At 46.2% G+C, this 18673-nt stretch overlaps 1 protein-coding gene across 1 annotated transcript in view; it reads left to right on the top strand.

Moving 5' to 3' along the window:
* LOC144500270 (integrin alpha-8-like) overlaps positions 1-18673 on the top strand; it is a 146924-nt gene that overhangs the window by 39748 nt on the left and 88503 nt on the right. The window contains exons 6-10 of the mRNA XM_078222948.1: positions 2025-2070; positions 10038-10163; positions 13929-13973; positions 17221-17264; positions 18079-18135. Of these exons, the coding sequence (XP_078079074.1) occupies positions 2025-2070; positions 10038-10163; positions 13929-13973; positions 17221-17264; positions 18079-18135 (318 nt within the window). The remainder of the gene's footprint in view (positions 1-2024; positions 2071-10037; positions 10164-13928; positions 13974-17220; positions 17265-18078; positions 18136-18673) is intronic.

Raw genomic sequence — 18673 nt, 5'->3', positions numbered from 1 at the left:
AGAAGCACAGAGGCCGTGGCGCCTACCGGGGAGCCAGCTAAACGGCCTCTGCAGATGTCTCCCAAACTGTAACACTGCCTGAGCAGCACAGCGGGCTGGGAGAATCACCCCAAGATCTCTATATCCTGAGGAATAATTTGTAAAGTTCTTCTTCTTTGCCAATCCTGCCTAAAACCATAAGAGACATTTGAAATCAACACAAACATTCATACAAGAATATCCCTCCCAGTCATTGATAAAGGCAATCAAAGACTGGATCCCTCCTACAATGTGCCTCTTTATTACTGTATATAGTGACAACACTATTCTTAGCTAGCATGGTGGGTTGGGTAATTCACCAGTTAATCACATGTAGAGACCCCAATGCTGGAAGCGACTGATTTTATGCACTTATTTTGCATTATGTAACTATCATTCATCCACTGTATTTGCTGGAGAAATAGTCAAGATTGCTTGTGTTTGCCATAGTTCGTAGGTACTGTTTTCAAAGAAACTCTGTGGACTGTTTGCTGTTGTGCACTGTTTAAATAGACTCTGTTTGATGAGTAAATGGATTGTTTTCTGTGAATCTGGCTACAAGCCCAACTCCAGCCTGAACTCGTTGGCTAACACAGTTATGTTAATAAAGAATGGGATTATTGTTTGTAAAGCAGTATTGGTATGAGACACCAGGCTGGGACGGGGCACTGAGACACCAGGCTGGGACGGGGCACTGAGACACCAGGCTGGGACGGGGCACTGAGACACCAGGCTGGGACGGGGCACTGAGACACCAGGCTGGGACGGGGCACTGAGACACCAAGCTGGAACGGGGCACTGAGACACCAGGCTGGGACGGGGCACTGAGACACCAGGCTGGGATGGGGCACTGAGACACCAGGCTGGGACGGGGCACTGAGACACCAGGCTGGGATGGGGCACTGAGACACCAGGCTGGAACGGGGCACTGAGACACCAGGCTGGGACGGGACACTGAGACACCAGGCTAAGAGTAGGTTTTCCTGCAGGAGAGCTCATTCTCTGACCTGAGGATTACAGATCCCACGTTATGCAATGTATGTAGGTTTTTCCTATTGAGGTCTCCAGGAAGAGGAATAACCCAGTAAACATAATGAGGTGAAAGTCCAAACTATTGGCCCTGTAGACTGAGCAAAAGAGGTTGACTTGTCACAGAGAATGTGGAAAGAACCCCAGCTTCATATTTGAGGGAAAGGAAAACAAATGCCAGGGATTGTTATCATAGATCCATCGTTGTTGCCCCACATGTCAACATGTAGGGGATACGATGAATATGTAATTCGCCGAGACATTAGAGGGTCGATAATGAGCCTAGTTTGAGTCATGAGAGAGGGAGAGAAAATTGAACAGAGAAAATATAACATTAATAACCACTTAAGTAGCAACTTGCAGACACTGTTGCTGCAGAATGACAAGGCAAGGACTGAGGAGTATTACTTAATGCCCCTATTATAATGCAATTCAACTGATAAACATAAGGCGAAGGTGATTTAGCTCAGTAGTAAAACCTTCATAGAATCCTTAAAGATTCTTGCTTCTGCGCACAAACTTCATCCAAACTCAGTCTGAAGTAGGACATCACGAGAATGGCACACCGCAGCCAATAAAGCACCCCACAATCCAGTACATTATAATGTCCGTTGGAACCAACTTGAGTCCAAGTCCACTCTCCCCTGACAACGCATGACAGTAATGCGTGGGTGGCCAGATTATACCTTAACTGGGCTTCCTGGGTTTTGCCTTACTGGAGGCACCTGCGAATTTTGCCCACCAACATGTGTGGTACCATCTATACGGCAGTCAGGCTTCACTGCAGAGCTCTGAGCTTCCGAGAAAGCGGAATGTGTTGTGAATGAGCTGATATTATTTGACGTGTCTTACTCACTTTGGGAGAATAAAGCAGCTCGGGCCAAAATACTAGTATTGCACTCCCTCAATGCAGCAGATTGTCTGTGCTACCCGGCAGTGATCTACCCGGTGTCAGAGTTTAATTCTTTTTATTTTAGGCGGGAGAGCTACTACTGGGAGCACCTGGCAGCTACTTTTGGCAAGGTAAGGAACTCTTAATATTAAATGCCCTCCCACCCAACAAACAGTAACACACGCAGGAAAACCTTAGGGTGTGATCTTACCAGAATAAATCAAAGTGTCTCAGACTCAGAAGGAAAACTGGCGTGTAACTCTCCATTTGCACAGGCCAGTTTTCGCTCCAGATTTTGAGCCTCTTTAAAGAACAAAATGAGTGGGAATGGCTAAAACTGTCACTCTGTCGGGGTGGGGATTCTTAGAGCCCCCCTCCCAGAAGAAGGTATTGGGGTCTCACCTCTCCCCCCGCAATCATCGCTGGCAGTTTCCTCCCCCCAACGCAGTCATCATTGGCATTTCAACCGCCCCCAACCCTCTCAATGACTGCTCTCTCTCCCCACCCCCCCCCCCCCCCCGCACACATAAATGAACCCCCCACACTGCCCAATAAATGGGGGTTCACAACCACTGGTGCAGGTGCCAGAAGCAAAGAACAAAGAACAATACAGCACAGGAACAGGCCCTTCGGCCCTCCAAGCCCGTGCCGCTCCCTGGTCCAAACTAGACCATTCTTTTGTATCCCTCCATTCCCACTCCGTGCCAGTGGGCATTGCCTGGGCACTGCCCAACCATGTCTCTCTCCCCAGGGGCTACGCTGACCTCTCTGCCCCTGGAGGGATCCACGCAACAGGTTTGCAGTTTTAACATTTTGCCCAGTACCTGGGACCAGGGTTCGATTCCCACCTTGGGTTACTGTCTGTGTGGAGTTTGCACATTCTCCCCGTGTCTGCGTGGGTTTCCTCCGGGTGCCCCGGTTTCCTCCCACACTCCAAAGATGTGCAGGTTAGGTTGACTGGCCATGCTAAATTGCCGCTTAGTGTCCTGGGATGTGTAGGTTAAAGGGATTAGCGGGGTAAATGCGTGGGATTACGGGGATAGGGCCTGGGGTGGGATTGTTGTCGGTGCGGGCTCAAAGGGCCAAATGGCCTCCTTCTGTATTGTCGGAATTCTATGGTTCTATGATTCTACCTCCGTGAGGGATGAGGGGAGTACATAATTATACTTAAATTTATTAAAATATATTAAAACCATTCTGGGCCTGAGCCTGATTATGTCACCAGCATGGGGTGGGGAAAATTGGATATCGCGATCTCGCTGCCGATCCCAGGAACAGAGGGTCTGGGATCATGATCCCAACAATTACTTTAAAGAAAAAGTGTTTCTGGAGTAAAATTTGGGAATTCCCTGGATGGTTCAAGAGGCTTCACATTGTTAACATTCTGTGTGAAAGGAATACTCTCCTGTTGACTTACTGGATTTATTAATCATTATCCTGTATTTACCACCTCTCGCTTTGGACTCCAGCACCAAGTGGCAACATCTTTTCTAAATTTATCCTCTGAAGCTCTTTGATGATTTTAAAGACCCCTATCAGATTATCTCTCAATATTTTCTGTTCTAAATATGAACATCGCCAGTCTGATCAGTCTTTCCTGATTGATGTACCCTCCCTCTTTCTGGCAGTATCACTTTAAATAATGTTTTTTTGGCAATCGTTCTGTATCTCTATTTTTGTTATATGGGAGACTGGAGTTGTCCACAACGGTGAAGGTGTTCATCGTCAGGAAACATATGGTCATTACCAGCCTAAAGTACGCTGCCTGTCATATAGGCCCAAAGGTTGGTGTGAGGAACCCCAGGTATTAGGCCCTGTGTATATGTAAATAAGGGGCCTGACGCCTGCCCTCACTGCAAGATTGGTTCATCCTGTAGCGCTGGCCATGGCTGCACACAGGAAAACCAGTCCAACATGAGGCCTTAAGGGGTATACCCGCCAGGCCGCAACCACAGGTAAGATTTGAGAATATGCTTATCCAAATGTTGAGCCGGGAGTACAGAAACGCTATTGGATACTCTGGGTTCATGACAGGGTGCTGTGCAATGCCAATTCTTTCTTTCCTTCCTTCTTTCCTTGTTAGCCCTATTCCTGATGTGGAGATGCCGGCGTTGGATTGGGGTAAACACAGTAAGAAGTCTAACAACACCAGGCTTAAAGTCCAACAGGTTCATTTGGTAGCAAAAGCCACTAGCTTTAGGAACGGCCTGTTCCGAAAGCTAGTGGCTTTTGCTACCAAATAAACCTGTTGGACTTTAACCTGGTGTTGTTAGCCCTATTCCTGGCAGGGGAGAGTCAATGATCAGGGTAGCCGATGAGGTTTAACCGAGGCATCTCCTGAAGCAATCTTTCAAAGCCATCTTGCCCTTTTGGCAAGGATAAAGTGTCAGATCAAGACCAAGATGGGATGCAGTGTCTCATCTTTTCAGCTTGGATCATGTTTGCCTCTCTTGTGGGGACCTTGAATTGGTTTCGACATGAGTTTGGTTATTGGAACAAGCAAGGAATGGCTTTGGGCTTGACCCTAGTGTCAGGGGATTACTGGGGTAAATATGTGGGGTTACGGGAATAGGGCCTGGGTGGGATTGTGGTCGGTGCAGACCCGATGGGCTAAATGGCCTCCTTCTGCACTGTAGGGATTCTGAGCATTGGCTTTGTAACTTTAAGAATGCAGTAAAACATTTTAAAGAAAATTAATCCAATTCTTCCCTTTCACCGAAGATCAAGCCCGAGCTCGGGTTTAAAGCCTGTTCCTGTCAGCTTGGATTGCGTTTGTCTCTTTTGTTGGACCATTAATTGGATTCAATTTGAATTTGCATTGTTTTTTGGAGCCTGTGGACAGGCTGAGTCACTAATCCATCCCTTGCTTTACATTTACACAGGGCTTGATCTTAGATAGAAGGGAAGAATTGGATTAATTTTTAAAAAATGTTTTACTGCATTCTTAAAGTTACAAAGCCAATGCTCAGAATCCCTACAGTGCAGAAGGAGGCCATTTGGCCCATCGAGTCTGCACTGACCACAATCCCACCCAGGCCCTATTCCTGCAACCCCACATATTTACCCCAGTAATCCCCTGACACTAGGGTCAAGCCCAAAGCCTGCTTGTTACATTGGCTTTGTAACTCTGAAAAATAATACATTTAAAAAAAATAGTCCTATCCTTCCTTTCAGACAGATCTTTGCTTCAATCAATAGATTGGGTATAACTTGTATCCAGAAATGTGAATTGCTTTCTGTGTCTGGGTTTTAGGTTATTCACTTTGAACTGAATTTTTATTCAGTGTGTTTTCCCCTGCCGGACATATTGATCTGTATTTATTATTAAGCACTGTTTATTTCAGTTAAGACTCCGGTGTGATGTTGTTAATTCACTAATGCCTTTGTTGTACATTTCTCACACACAAAATCATCATTTACGTCTGAACAGCCAGCTTGCCAAGACACTTGTCTTCTGATCATTTTTGTATTGCTATTAGCATAATACATTAATGCAGTGTAAGTAATGGGGCTTAATAACGTTCCTCTTATACTTGCACATTGTTAAAGTTTATTTATTAGTGTCACAAGCAAGCTTACATTAACACTGCAATGAAGTTACTGTGAAAATCCCCTAGTTGCCACACTCCGTCGCCTGTTCGGGTACACTGAGGGGCAATTTAGCATGGCCAATGCACCTAACCCGCACATCTTTGGACTGTGGGAGGAAACCAGAGCACCCGGAGGAAACCCACGCAGACATGGGGAGAACGTGCAGACTCCGCACAGACAGTGACCCAAGCCAGGAATTGAACCCAGATCCCCGGCGCTGTGAGACAGCAGTGCTAACCACTGTGCCGCTGTGTTATTTCACTTGATTTCAACTGTGGAAGATCTGTGCTTAAGCACAGCTTGTCTCTCGGGCAGAACAGTAACAACTTCACTTGTACAGCATCATGAGGCACTTCACAGAGACTTAAGAACCAAAATATATGTTAAGCAGATTATAAGGATGACCAAATGTTTCGTGACTGGAGGTGGTTTCTGAGGAGGGTCTTAGAGGAGCAATGGGTGGCTGAAAGGCAGAGGGATTTAGGGAGAATTTTTTGGGCAACTGATGGCATATGCTTAGTGGGGTAAAAGAAGAGGAAAAAGGCAGAGAGGTCCGAGGCACAGAGAGCTCAGGGTTGAGGGGCGGGGGAAGGGGTGAGTAGTGTAAGGCTGGTGGAGGGTACAGAGGTAGTGGGGAGGGTATGCATGATTTGTTATGCAAGGTTGAGTATTCTAAAGGTAAGATGCCAAAGGACTAGGAGCCAATGTCATTCAATGGCATTGGACTGATGGATGAGTGGGACTCAGTATGGGAGAAGTTATTGACATCAGAATTTCAGATGAATGGATGAGTTTGGAGCATGGGAGGATATCCAGCGACAATTGGAATATTTGATCTGACTGCAACATTCCCTGAGTGGGAATCTTGGAATTGAGGAGAGAAGAACCATCTCGGAGGTGATACCCTCCATGGTGAAATAGGCTGCCATAACTCAGAGTGGCCCCTTGCATGATGGTTAGGCACTTGGATGCTACCAGCAACTTTGGAGCCATATCCAGCAGAACTCAGTACCTCGCTGGGCAAAGGACAATTGGAGGGAAAAGAGACAACAGCCTATCTATCAATAGCAGCAGTGAGTACCAGTGTCCATGCGGGCTTCAGGATTTCCTTATTGTAAGACTTAGTGACCTATTTCCAACTCTAAGACAATACAGAAACATACATTGTTCTGAACTGAAGGAATCTTTCCTGTTTACCTCAAAACATTAAAGAAAAGCTATTTTGGTTATTTATTCCATGTAAGAAATATTCACAATTTGGAGATGTGAGGTTGACTGGAATAGCTGTCCTAATACTGAGATAGTACACATCCATACTCTCCCACGAATGCCAACTTATTTGACCCAGGACACAGCTTAGATGCTGAGAACCATTCTCCGCCCCCACAAATTGGCTAAATCCGAGCGCAGATTAAAAAGTCCCTTTTTGCACTAATAAATGTACTAGGTGTAAAACTTCCAGTCCTCAAACAATCATCCTTAGGGCTTCTCTAAGTGAGAGCCAAATTAAAACGATGTGATGTGGGTGGTGCCTGCTCGAAAATGAATTAAGGCTGCCTGAATTTTCTACACTTTTGTCATTAACTCGAACTGGAAGCAGAGTTAGAAAGTACAGCTGGTTCCTAACACTGCACAACTAAACCTCCTCACCTACCGTTCATTGTGTCAACATTGAAAGATGTGAATGGCGAGTTTATTAGAAGATATCTTAGCTGCCCTCATCAGCTGTATACAGTCATCTGCGTGCCTGTGGGTCCATGATGCAGGAAGCCAGAAGCCACACTTCATGTGGTTTGTGTAACATCATGGATGGAGTCTTATCAGCTTGGCATGCCAGTAAGATAGGACACGAGGCGAAGAATCAGCTTCATGCCCGATTTCTCACCTCTCGCGATCTTTCCGGCCCTGTTCTGCCGGTGAAATCAGCTTCGCGCCCAGGAAGGGTGACAGATCTTCCGGTATATTGTGTACTCTGTGTACACAATATACCTGAAGATCGGGGCCAATGCGCAATGGCGGCCTTAGAACTCAGCAGCCGGCCTCGCGGGTGGGCTGAGACTCCATCCCCACCCCTTCTGGCGAGAATCACATTATGGCCTCTGTATTGCAAAGAGTGCCGTAAATTACCGTGACTTTCCCCACTGCAAAAATGGACAAGAAACTCGCACGTTTTACACTTAAGTTCCACCCCATGTTTTAGAAACCATAATTTGCCAATAGAGGAACACATGTGGATGGAAATGATATGATATGGACTGAATTTCAGTGTTTGGTCTAACTGGCATAGAGCTTTGAAAAGCTGATATATAGACCGTGAAGGAATTAATTCTGGAGACATTTTTTCACATCAAGGACAGTCGAAAATGAAACTCTCTCACCCGAAAAACTGGATGTTGGGGTCAATTGGAATTGTCAATTAGATGGATAGACTTTTGTTAGGGGAGGTCATCGAGAGACATGGAGCCAAGATAGATGAATGAAATTCAGATGCAGATCGACCATGGTCTGACTGAAAGGTGGAACAGACTCGAGGGATTGAATGCACCCTTGTTCCTATGAATATAGAGTAGGAATTTAGGCATGAATGCTAACATACACTATTTCTAACCTCTATGTTTTTCAGTCCACTAAAACTAATGCATCATCTGAACCTCCCCATTGGGAGCAGTATAACATGTACATTATTACACATATATAACACGCACCCTACTCCACACCTCCTCTTCTAATACTGAAGATGATTTCTTACCACCACCTTGCACAAGTTTCAGTGGATGAAATACAACCAAGGCAACTTTAGATTTAACTTTAGATTTAATACTGACAAAATTGTGTTACATCTTGTAAATTATCATTGCAGCAGAGGGTGTTCCAGAGTACCAAAGGGCCGAGATGTTATTATCCTGCAACAAATGACTACTGTACCACACACAGATAATTGGTAATAAGGTTTGCGGAGAGATAGGTGATTCATTATTGTCAGGAATGTCCTCAGAACAGCTTGTTCTGGAGACCCCATTTATACTGCACATGTGGCAAGGTGATATGTGGAAGAGTGAGAGCAACTCTGAGTAAATTCCTGATGTATTGCTTTTCGTTGAGAGGACCTCATTTATCATCATGGGTTGAAATTATGGGGAGACGATGGCCTAGTGGTATGATCACCAGACTATTAGTCCAGAAATTCAGCTAATGGTCCGGGGTTCAAATCCCGCCACGGCAGATGGTGGAATTTGAATCCAATTTTTAAAATCTGAAATTAAGAATCTACTGATGACCATGAAACCATTGTTGATTGTCAGAAAAACCCATTTGGTTCACTATACCCTTTAGGAAGGCAAATCTGCCGTCCTTACCTGGTGATTCTATGTGATTCCAAAGCCACAGCAATGTGGTTGACTCTCAACTGCCCTCTGAAATGGCTGAGCAAGCCACTCAGTTCAAGGGCAACTAGAGATAGGTAATAAATGCTGGCCAGCCAGTGAAACCCATGTCCCGCGAATGAATGAAAAAAGTCCTGCTGCATGCACTTACGATGCAGGCTCAGAGTCCATCATGAACTCAAACACTCAGCTGAGCCAAAAGTTAAGTTTAGTCCTCGGTAAGAGCAAAGAACAAAGAAAATTACAGCATAGGAACAGGCCCTTCGGCCCTCCAAGCCTGCACTGACCATGCTGCTGGACTGAACTAAAACCCCCTACCTTTCCGGGGACCATGTCCCTCTATTCTCATCCTATTCATGTATTTGTCCAGATGCCCCTTAAAACTCACTATCATATCTGCTTCCATTGCCTCCCCCAGCAGCGAGTTCCAGGCACCCACCACCCTCTGTGTAAAAAAACTTGCCTCGTACATCTCCTTTAAACCTTGCCCCTCGCACCTTAAACCTGTGCCCCCTAGTAATTGACTCTTCCACCCTTGGAAAAACCTTCTGACTATCCACTCTGTCCATGCCCCTCATAATCTTGTAGATTTCTATCAGGTCGCCCCTCAACCTCCGTCGTTCCAATGAGAACAAACCAAGTTTCTCCGACCTCTCCTCATAGCTAATGCCCTCCATACCAGGCAACATCCTGGTAAATCTTTTCTGTACCCTCTCCAAAGTCTCCACATCCTTCTGGTAGTGTGGCGACAAGAATTGAACACTATATTCCCAAGTGCGGCCTAGGAATATAGTGTCCAATTCTGGTATGTACTCTCTGTCCAATTTGGCGTGGGCATAGCAGAATCTTGATCCCAGCGTGCATGCTGCGATTCTAGACTTTGTAGGTGCTCCTGTATTTTGAGTTATGTTTCATGGGCAAAATTCAGCACAACAAATTCACATCTTCTAACCTATTTAGCTTTTGTTTCACCCCAATGATACTGTCAAAGTAACATTTACCCTATCACTCCAGTCCCTACATTGCACAGCACCTTGCCTCTGCATCACCTACGTAATCTGCAAAGAATGTGTTAGTGTGATGTACCTGAAGGATAACTGTTTAAACTGCTGTAATTCATTCAGGTCAGCTCATTGCTGCCAACATTGAACACATTATCAAGAATTATGATGGTAATAATCCTCTGAAGATACTGGGGAGGAACAAGCAAACTGGAGAAGCTCATGTAATGAATGATAACAGCTTTAAAGGTAAGACTCAAATGATTTTCTTGTACGTGACTTCAAACTTGCTATTAGTCTCTTGGTCTGCTAGATAATATCCTTTCAGCATTTAATTATTGATGACTCTTTTATGTCTAAAGTAGGTATGGGGAACCCAACAATTGCAAATCTAATTGAACATCTAACCCAAGTAATTCGAGATGATGCATGTTGAATATATTCAGCCCAAATGCGAATTAACAGAACTTGGAACAGTAGGCCTATCACCAGAGAGGGCAATTGTCCTTCCTGGGTGTAGCTGCATGGAGCAGATTTCCGTGCTTTTATCTCCAAAAATCTTAGAGTAGATCCCTCTTCACACAATACTTCAGAGAGAGAGAGAGAAGGACCGGTCAGGATTTCCATTCCCGGCGTGGTCAGACCCGCCACGGGATGCGGAAGACCAGCCAAAATTGAATTGACTTTCGGCGGGATCGGAAAATCATGGCAAAGGGCGGGGCAGGAAAATCCCGGCCACTGCCTTTTCACCCTTCCAATATTGAAAACTGGAAAACCTACCAGCACCTTGCTCTGATGAAATAAATATAAGATTTAACCTGACTACATTCTACCATTACTGTGATGCCACATGGCATTAAGTTAGCCACCCTGGTGAAGGTGAAAATCTTGGGTATACACATTCTAGCCAACTGGGAGTGGAATGGCCCAGTGAACCGTGTGCTAAACTTAAGCAGAGAAATGGATGTTTATTCTCAGAGCCTCATCCCTTTCAGACCCTCTGTCCACAATCTGTTGTCAATTTATACTGGCTACAGCGATCTCTTGGTCGAATATACTTTGCCTGTTGATGCTCTGATCTCACACACATGTAAACCACTCCGATCAAAAGATTATATGTGTTGAGATTAATCTTAGGCCTTCAGAACCGATTGAGCACCCTTCCTGTCTACAAACAGAATCACAGAATCTCTACAGTGCAGAAGAGGCTATTCAGTTCACTATGGCTGAAAGGTTTTAGGCAGCGACCTTTCCCCCCTATTGCATCTCTGCAGCGCCTGTCCCAAGCTTTAGGGTGTCCCTCAGCCTGGGCTTTGGAATGCGCCACTCTATAACACTCGCTCAGGGACAACTCTTTGCACTGGAAGCCCCAACATGTTTTGGGCGGACCAACATGTTTTGGGCGGCACGGTAGCACAGTGGTTAGCACTACTGCTTCACAGCTCCAGGGACCTGGGTTCGATTCCCGGCTTGGGTCACTGTCTGTGTGGAGTTTGCACATTCTCCTCGTGTCTGCGTGGGTTTCCTCCGGGTGCTCCGGTTTCCTCCCACAGTCCAAAGATGTGCGGGTTAGGTTGATTGGCCATGCTAAAATTGCCCCTTAGTGTCCTCAGATGCGTAGGTTAGAGGGATTAGTGGGTAAAATATGTAGGGATATGGGGGTAGGGCCTGGGTGGGATTGTGGTCGGTGCAGACTCGATGGGCCGAATGGCCTCTTTCTGTACTGTAGGGATTCTATGATTCTATGAAAACGTGTCATTTTTTGCAAAAATGTGCTTTATTCATATAGAATCTGAAAGGCACATTATAAAACATTTCAATTTGTTGTAACAGTGGAGTGCAACGATATTCACATTTTCCCCAGGGATCTGAGATGCTCTCTGCTGTGTTCAGCACTCTGAATGTTCTCAGCCAGTAATGAGGACATTCCAAACATTTCAATATTTTCATTATATAGAGAGTGCAGTCATTTTCAAATTATACACATTGGTCGTGTTGCACTCAGATGCTTCAGTACAATTACCTACACTTAGGATAAAGCACACAGTCTGAGAGGTTTTACCTGGTTACCAGTCCCTCAGTGAACATTGCTTGAAAGGCCTGACACAGTGACCTTTCTTCATTGAGACCTTTTCAAATTATGCATTGGTAGTGCCCAAGATCACTTTACGTGCCTTTCAATCTTTAATTTTTTTTTGCTCCATTCTTAAAGATATAAAAGATTCGGAGTGGACCAGGCAAACCCAAATCCATTCCTTGCTTGCTTTAAAAACTGGATTCAGAATCCAATTCAAGGTCCCCACAAGGGATCAAGATCCAAGCTGACAAGATAAGGGATTGCACCCCATCTTTGGCTTAGCCTGACACTTGGTCTTAGCTGAAGGACCGAGAAGCCTGGCCAATAGAAGGTGCATGACTTCCATTTCCCTTCAGTTCCTGCAGGGATTCACCGGGATCCCCCTGCCCGAGTGACTCTTTTAAGTCAGTTTGGCTGTGTTTGTCCAACTTATTCACATCCTGAAATTCACAAATGATTCGAGTTGCACTAAAATCCTTTTACACACTGACAGTGCCCTTAAAAAATAACAGGAGAGCCTGTATATCATTTGACCAGGTTCATAGAGAGAATTGCTCCATAACATCTAATCGGTAACACAATAGACACGATACAAAAGTCTGAGGATACGTACCAACCCCTGACTTAAGAACAGCTTCTTCCCTGCTGCCATCAGACTTTTGAATGGACCTACCTCGCATTAAGTTGATCTTTCTCTACACCCTAGCTATGACTGTAACACTACATTCTGCACCCTCTCCTTTCCTTCTCTATGAACGGTATGCTTTGTCTGTATAGCGTGCAAGAAACAATACTTTTCACTGTATACTAATACATGTGACAATAATAAATCAAATCAAATATTAACATCGCAACACCAATGGTAGCCAATGCTATTGGAACATGCTAATGTCACGTTATTACATTTGGGTGTTTTTTATTCAATCGTGGGCATGGGCGTCGCTGGCTGGCCAGCATTTATTGCCCATCCCTAGTTGCCCTTGTTACATGAATTATTTTAAAGCTACTGGGTGCTATCTTACTGTCCATTCATGCCACACTCCCGCTGCAGCAAAGAGGGAGAATTTGGCACCCAGCCAAATCTCCGTTCACTGCAGCGGGATGGGAAAATCCCGCCCGCTGGCATGAACAGTCGGAAAATTCCAGCCACTGTTTATGTGGCTGAAGCTTGTCTTTGAAGGGGAAGAAGGAGTAATTCTCCCACCACTGATCCATTGTGAGCTCTTTTCAACTGCATGGAAATCACAGAACCCCCTACAGTACAGGAGGAAGCCATTCGGCCCATCGAGTCTGCACTGACCACAATCCCACCCAGGCCCTATTCCCTCAAACCCACACATTTACCTCGTCAATTCCCTGACACTAGGGTCAATTTAGCATGGCCAGTCCACTTAACCCGCACATCTTTGGAGTGTGGGAGGAAACCGGAGCACCCGGAAGAAACCCACGCAGACACGGGGAGAACATGCAAACTCCACACAGACAGTGACTGAGGCCGGAATTGAACCTGGGTCTCTGGTGCTGTGAGACATCAGTGCTAACCACAGTGCTAACTGACTCAACTTAACTGTTACATCCTAAAACTCCGCAACAAGATATTTTGTCCCCTTCAAGATGTCTGCAGGCATTCCATCAGGTATACATCCTTGTCAAACTCAGAGTTGATGAATCATGACCTTGATGTTTAAATGAAGATTATTGAACATATTGTCATGTTGGTACCCCCATCCCGCATTATCTTGTCACTTGACTGTCAGTTTGGTTTCATAACCTTGTCAGATATTCTGATTCGAGTGGAAGTTGTGATTTGTCAAGATGCAAGAGTATCGGGATGCTTACATTTGAAGATTTGCTCTGTTAAATGCAGCCTGAAAGGTGGCAAAATATGCGTCTCATGATATTATCTTCATTACAATCTGAACACATCTACTTTCCAGGCTACTCACTCGCTATGGGGGAATTCACTGGGGACTCGGAAGAAGGTAAAGTTCAGTGTCTATTACTATTCTAGGTAATGTCACATTATTACATTTGCCCTCATTAATCCCAAGAGTCTCTCGATCGGCTTATTTTACATTATCGAGAGAAAAGTGGCACAATACAGGAGGATTAGATTCTCAACATTTTTTTTTTGATTAGAATCTAGTTAAGCCTCATTTTAATGCGGTGCTTGGCAACCTAACAAATCCTGAGGGAGATGATAAAACCATGTTTTAATAATTGCATCTTCTGCTTGTCACTGCAAAACGCAAGTGATACGAGTGCAGACTTGCTAAAGCAATGAGGTTCATCTTGGTTAAAAAGGCCCCATTGCCTCAGCTGGTGTAGTTCTACTCAACCAGGGGGCAGCTTGTTTCTGACACATGTAAAATCCGTGCGATTTTGAGTCACAACCGACACTATTCTACCGCAAATCCAACAGCTTTATTGCCAATAATTTAAACTTAAAAATGAACACAATATGGAGTAATTTTCAGAGCATAGTTACACCCTAGTTAGTCAGTCCAAGTTGACTACAGGTTGCTTGGAACTGATCCGCTTCTAGTGGGACTTCCTGTTGATGGCCGCACTCTCGACGATGACATATTAATGAGGGTTTTCAGCCTGACTTTATACTTCAGCTGCACAGTCATTGTACTCACGCCCAATCCTTCTGAGCCACTTGATTGGTCACCAAGGAGCAAGATCAGTCTTTAATTGGTCCATGTTAGTCTCTGGGGTACAAGATCAGTCTGTGATTGGTCCTGACACTAGGGTCAATTTAGCATGGCCAATCCACCTAACCCGCACATCTTTGGACTGTGGGAGGAAACCGGGGCACCCGGAGGAAACCCATACAGACACGGGGAGAATGTGCAGACTCCGCACAGACAGTGACCCAAGCAGGAATCGAACCCGGGTCCCCAGTTCTGTAAGGCAGCAGTGCAAAGCAGCAGTGCCGCCCCCAGTAGATTGTGGTTAGAGGCAGGCAAGATTTCTACTGCCTTTGCAGCAGCAGCCAGTGTTTGGGGACATGTCAGTGGCATTGAGAGGAACTCCGCTCTCTGAGCGCTAACTGGGCTGAGTGGGAGCCATGGGCCATTGTGAGCTGGTGTGGGTTCCATTACTGGCCTGGTAAAAACCAGGCAAAGCTAACGACTCCCGAAGCAGATGACTGACCTTGCAATGGAATCTGCACATCTGTTTTGCGTGAAACTTGGAAAATCTTTTGCCTCAAACTTTGACCCATTGGGGACTGGTCTTACTGGCCCCTCCTCCCACCCCATCCCCTAGAGTGACAATGTGCCCATATAAATTTTATCCTGCCCATTGGGGTGGTTGGCATTGGATCTTGTACAGGTATCTCAGTTACCAAAGTGCCCCTGCCCTCAGTGTTTGGATGTGGAGATGCCGGCGTTGGACTGGGGTGAACACAGTAAGAGTTTTAACAACACCAGGTTAAAGTGTTTGGGACAGGGTGGACATCCTGTAAAGCCAGCAGCTAGGAGTGCTACCTGGCAGAATGGGGACTTTGGTATTTTGGAGCCCGAAGGGGTTATTTTAATCCAGAAACTGTTTGGGTTGAATGAGAAGTAAATATGCCAAACAGAATCCAAACCCACCATGAACCCGCTGCCAAGGGTTGGGTGACAGTCTGCTCCCGGGAGGTGGGTTAATCGTGGAAATATTTTCTGGAAGTTGTGTCCCCTCATTTTTATAACAGTGGGGCGGCACGGTAGCACAGTGGTTAGCACTGCTGCTTCACAGCTCCAGGGACCTGGGTTCGATTCCCGGCTTGGGTCACTGTCTGTGTGGAGTTTGCACATTCTCCTCGTGTCGGCGTGGGTTTCCTCCGGGTGCTCTGGTTTCCTCCCACAGTTCAAAGATGTGCTGGTTAGGTTGATTGGCCATGTTAAAAACATTGCCGTTAGTGTCCTGGGATGCGTAGGTTAGAGGGATTAGTGGGTAAATATATGGGGGTAGGGCCTGGGTGGGATTGTGGTCGGTGCAGACTCGATGGGCCGAATGGCCTCTTTCTGTGCTGTAGGGATTCTATGACTTCTAAGACTGTTTCTATTTTTAACTGCCATTGGCCGGTTTCCCTGATCTCAGGAAAACCAACAGGTCAAGGAGGCCAGAAGGGTTGGATCCACAAGGTAAGTGCCTTACGGTTCTGCCTGTGGCCCAGGTGCAGACTCGAAGTTTTGCCTCCAGGCCCGATAATCCGCTCTGTAAATCAGCAACCTCCACCATCTCTCCCTGAAGCCCTCCGCCACTGATCTCCCCAGCAATCCCTGCACAATCTGCAACATTCCTCCATGATTGTCCCCGACACACCACCCGAGGATACCCTCGATCCACCCAACCTCCCCCCAACCCCACTGTGATCGCTGCCCCCAGCCGATCACCATCTGCACACCCCCTCACATCGCCGCCTCGGACGATCGCCACTTGCACCGCCGCCCTGAACGTCACCTCGGCCGATCACTGCAGAGTACCTCCCTTTCCCTCAACCACCATCCCGCCACCCCTCTATGGAGCTCTCAACCCCCTGCCTCCCTGTCGTGGGCCTGCCCACATCAGGCCCTGCCCCCATCAGGCCCTGCTGCCTCCCCTCTGGCCACGCCCCCTTGACAATGCCCAGAGCCCAGCTGGCATTGTCAGGGTGCCTGGCTGGCAGTGCCAGGCTGGCACTACCCAAAAGGCACTGCCTGGCCTTGCCCTCAATCAGCCGGGGAGGCTTCGATAGCCTCCAATCTCCATATTGAGGCCATCATGTCAGGTCCCCATTGGTGGGGAACACGTGAGGATCTCAATCGACGAGCAGGTAAGGACGAGTGAGGCCGGAGAATGGCATCTGGGATTCACTAATTATATTTAAATTACCTTCTGAATATTAAAATCGGCTTGGATTGGCAGAATGCGGCTTATAACATCACGAGAGGCAAAACCGGGGGGGAGGAACCTGATTTTTTGCCTCTTGCCCGATCTTACTGGCTCGCCACGTCGATCAACCGGCTGGACAAGGCGGTAAGATTGCTGCCTCTGTCTTACTGCTTATTCATTCGAGATCCCACCAGAATGCCTTTACTCCCACTCTGGCGAGCTCAGTATGGGGTTTCCACCTCCACCACCCACGATCTGCTGTAGGGAGACCCTCTTAGACGCCTGCACCAATGTTGTATGTAATCTGCTTGCAGAAGTAGCCGTGTTCAAACAAACCTTTAATCTGTCTGTTTCTTTTTACAGAATATATTTTAGGGGCTCCCAGGGCGAAGAACACATTGGGTTTGGTATGTATAATTTATTCAATAGATGTTGATGAATTTTTTCCTCCATCTTCTGCTGCGCTCAGCTGTCTTGCCCTGAAACCCTGTGCCGGACCATTTCAGCTGCAGCCGGGATCGGAATTCCTGGCTGCAAATGAGGAATATTGTTGGGGAACTGAAAATCTCAGGGACAGCAGCAATGTGCTAGTTTTACCCGCTGAGGAGAAGATTATGCCCCATGTTGTTTTTTTTTGAAGTGACGAATAGCAAATGGAGTATTTGATCATCATCCATGGACCATAGGATCATCCCAATCAAGGCTGGAAACTGTTTTGGGATGTGTTTGTGGGAGTCAGAGGGTGTCATTTACTATGCTTTCCCTCGGTGCTGAGAGTGGGTGCAGAAACCTCCCAGAAACCCCCCAGAAGTATTGGCAGCAAAGGGGCTAATCCCCTTAAAATAACGTTTCTTATCCTGAATCCAGCCAATTTTGCTTCCGTCACTTAAAGACCTCTAGCTCTCCCAACAGTGTGGTTTGGCATTTTATCAGGAGTTGGGCACCTGTGAGGCATCAGGTCTGTTAGAATCATAGAATCCTACAGTGCAGAAGGAGGCCATTCGGCCCATCGAGTCTGCACCGACTCTCTGACAGAGCATCTTACTCAGGCCCTATCCCCGTGACTCTGAGCTATCTTGTCCAGTTTAGGGAGATATTCCTGTGCCCCACAATTCAGGAACAGTTCTACATTTACAGGTTGATGGGAGTTCTGTCATTTCAAGTGTTGGGCTGCGCTTAAATCAGAACGTTTTGACCCCGGTTGTCATCTTGCTTTGACAGGTGTACATTCTACTGAAAGCGAATTTAACAACCAAACAAACTCTTTTGGGTGAACAGGTAAGAATCTGATTCACAAAGATGATTTAACTCTGTTTTCGACGTAGGTTATATGAAACATGGTTAAATAAACCTTTACAATCACACACCAATAACAGATAGCTACTTGTGGGATCTTCCTATAAGTGAATTGGGTGCTGTTGTTTTCTTATATTATGACAGTGACTACACTAATTCCTGTGGTTACAAAGGCCTTTGGGATTTCTTGAAGGGGCTAGACAGGGTAGAGGCAGAGAGATTCTTTCCACTTAGAAAGGAAACAAGAACCAGAGGACACAGCCTCAAAATAAGGGGGAGTCAGTTTAGAACAGAGTTGAGGAGGAACTTCTTCTCTCAGAGGGTGGTGAATCTCTGGAATTCTCTGCCCATTGAAGCAGTGGAGGCTACCTCGTTAAATATGTTTAAGTCACAGGTAGATAGATTTCTGATCAATAAGGGAATCAAGGGTTATGGGGAACGGGCGGGTAAGTGGAACTAAACCACTATCAGATCAGCCATGATCTTATTGAATGGCGGGGCAGGCTCGAGGGGCTAGATG

This window comes from Mustelus asterias, chromosome 11 (assembly GCF_964213995.1).
Source record: "Mustelus asterias chromosome 11, sMusAst1.hap1.1, whole genome shotgun sequence".
Taxonomy (NCBI): domain Eukaryota; kingdom Metazoa; phylum Chordata; class Chondrichthyes; order Carcharhiniformes; family Triakidae; genus Mustelus; species Mustelus asterias.
The sequence above is the reverse complement of the archived record's forward strand: the minus strand, read 5'-3'. Positions and strand labels throughout refer to the sequence as shown.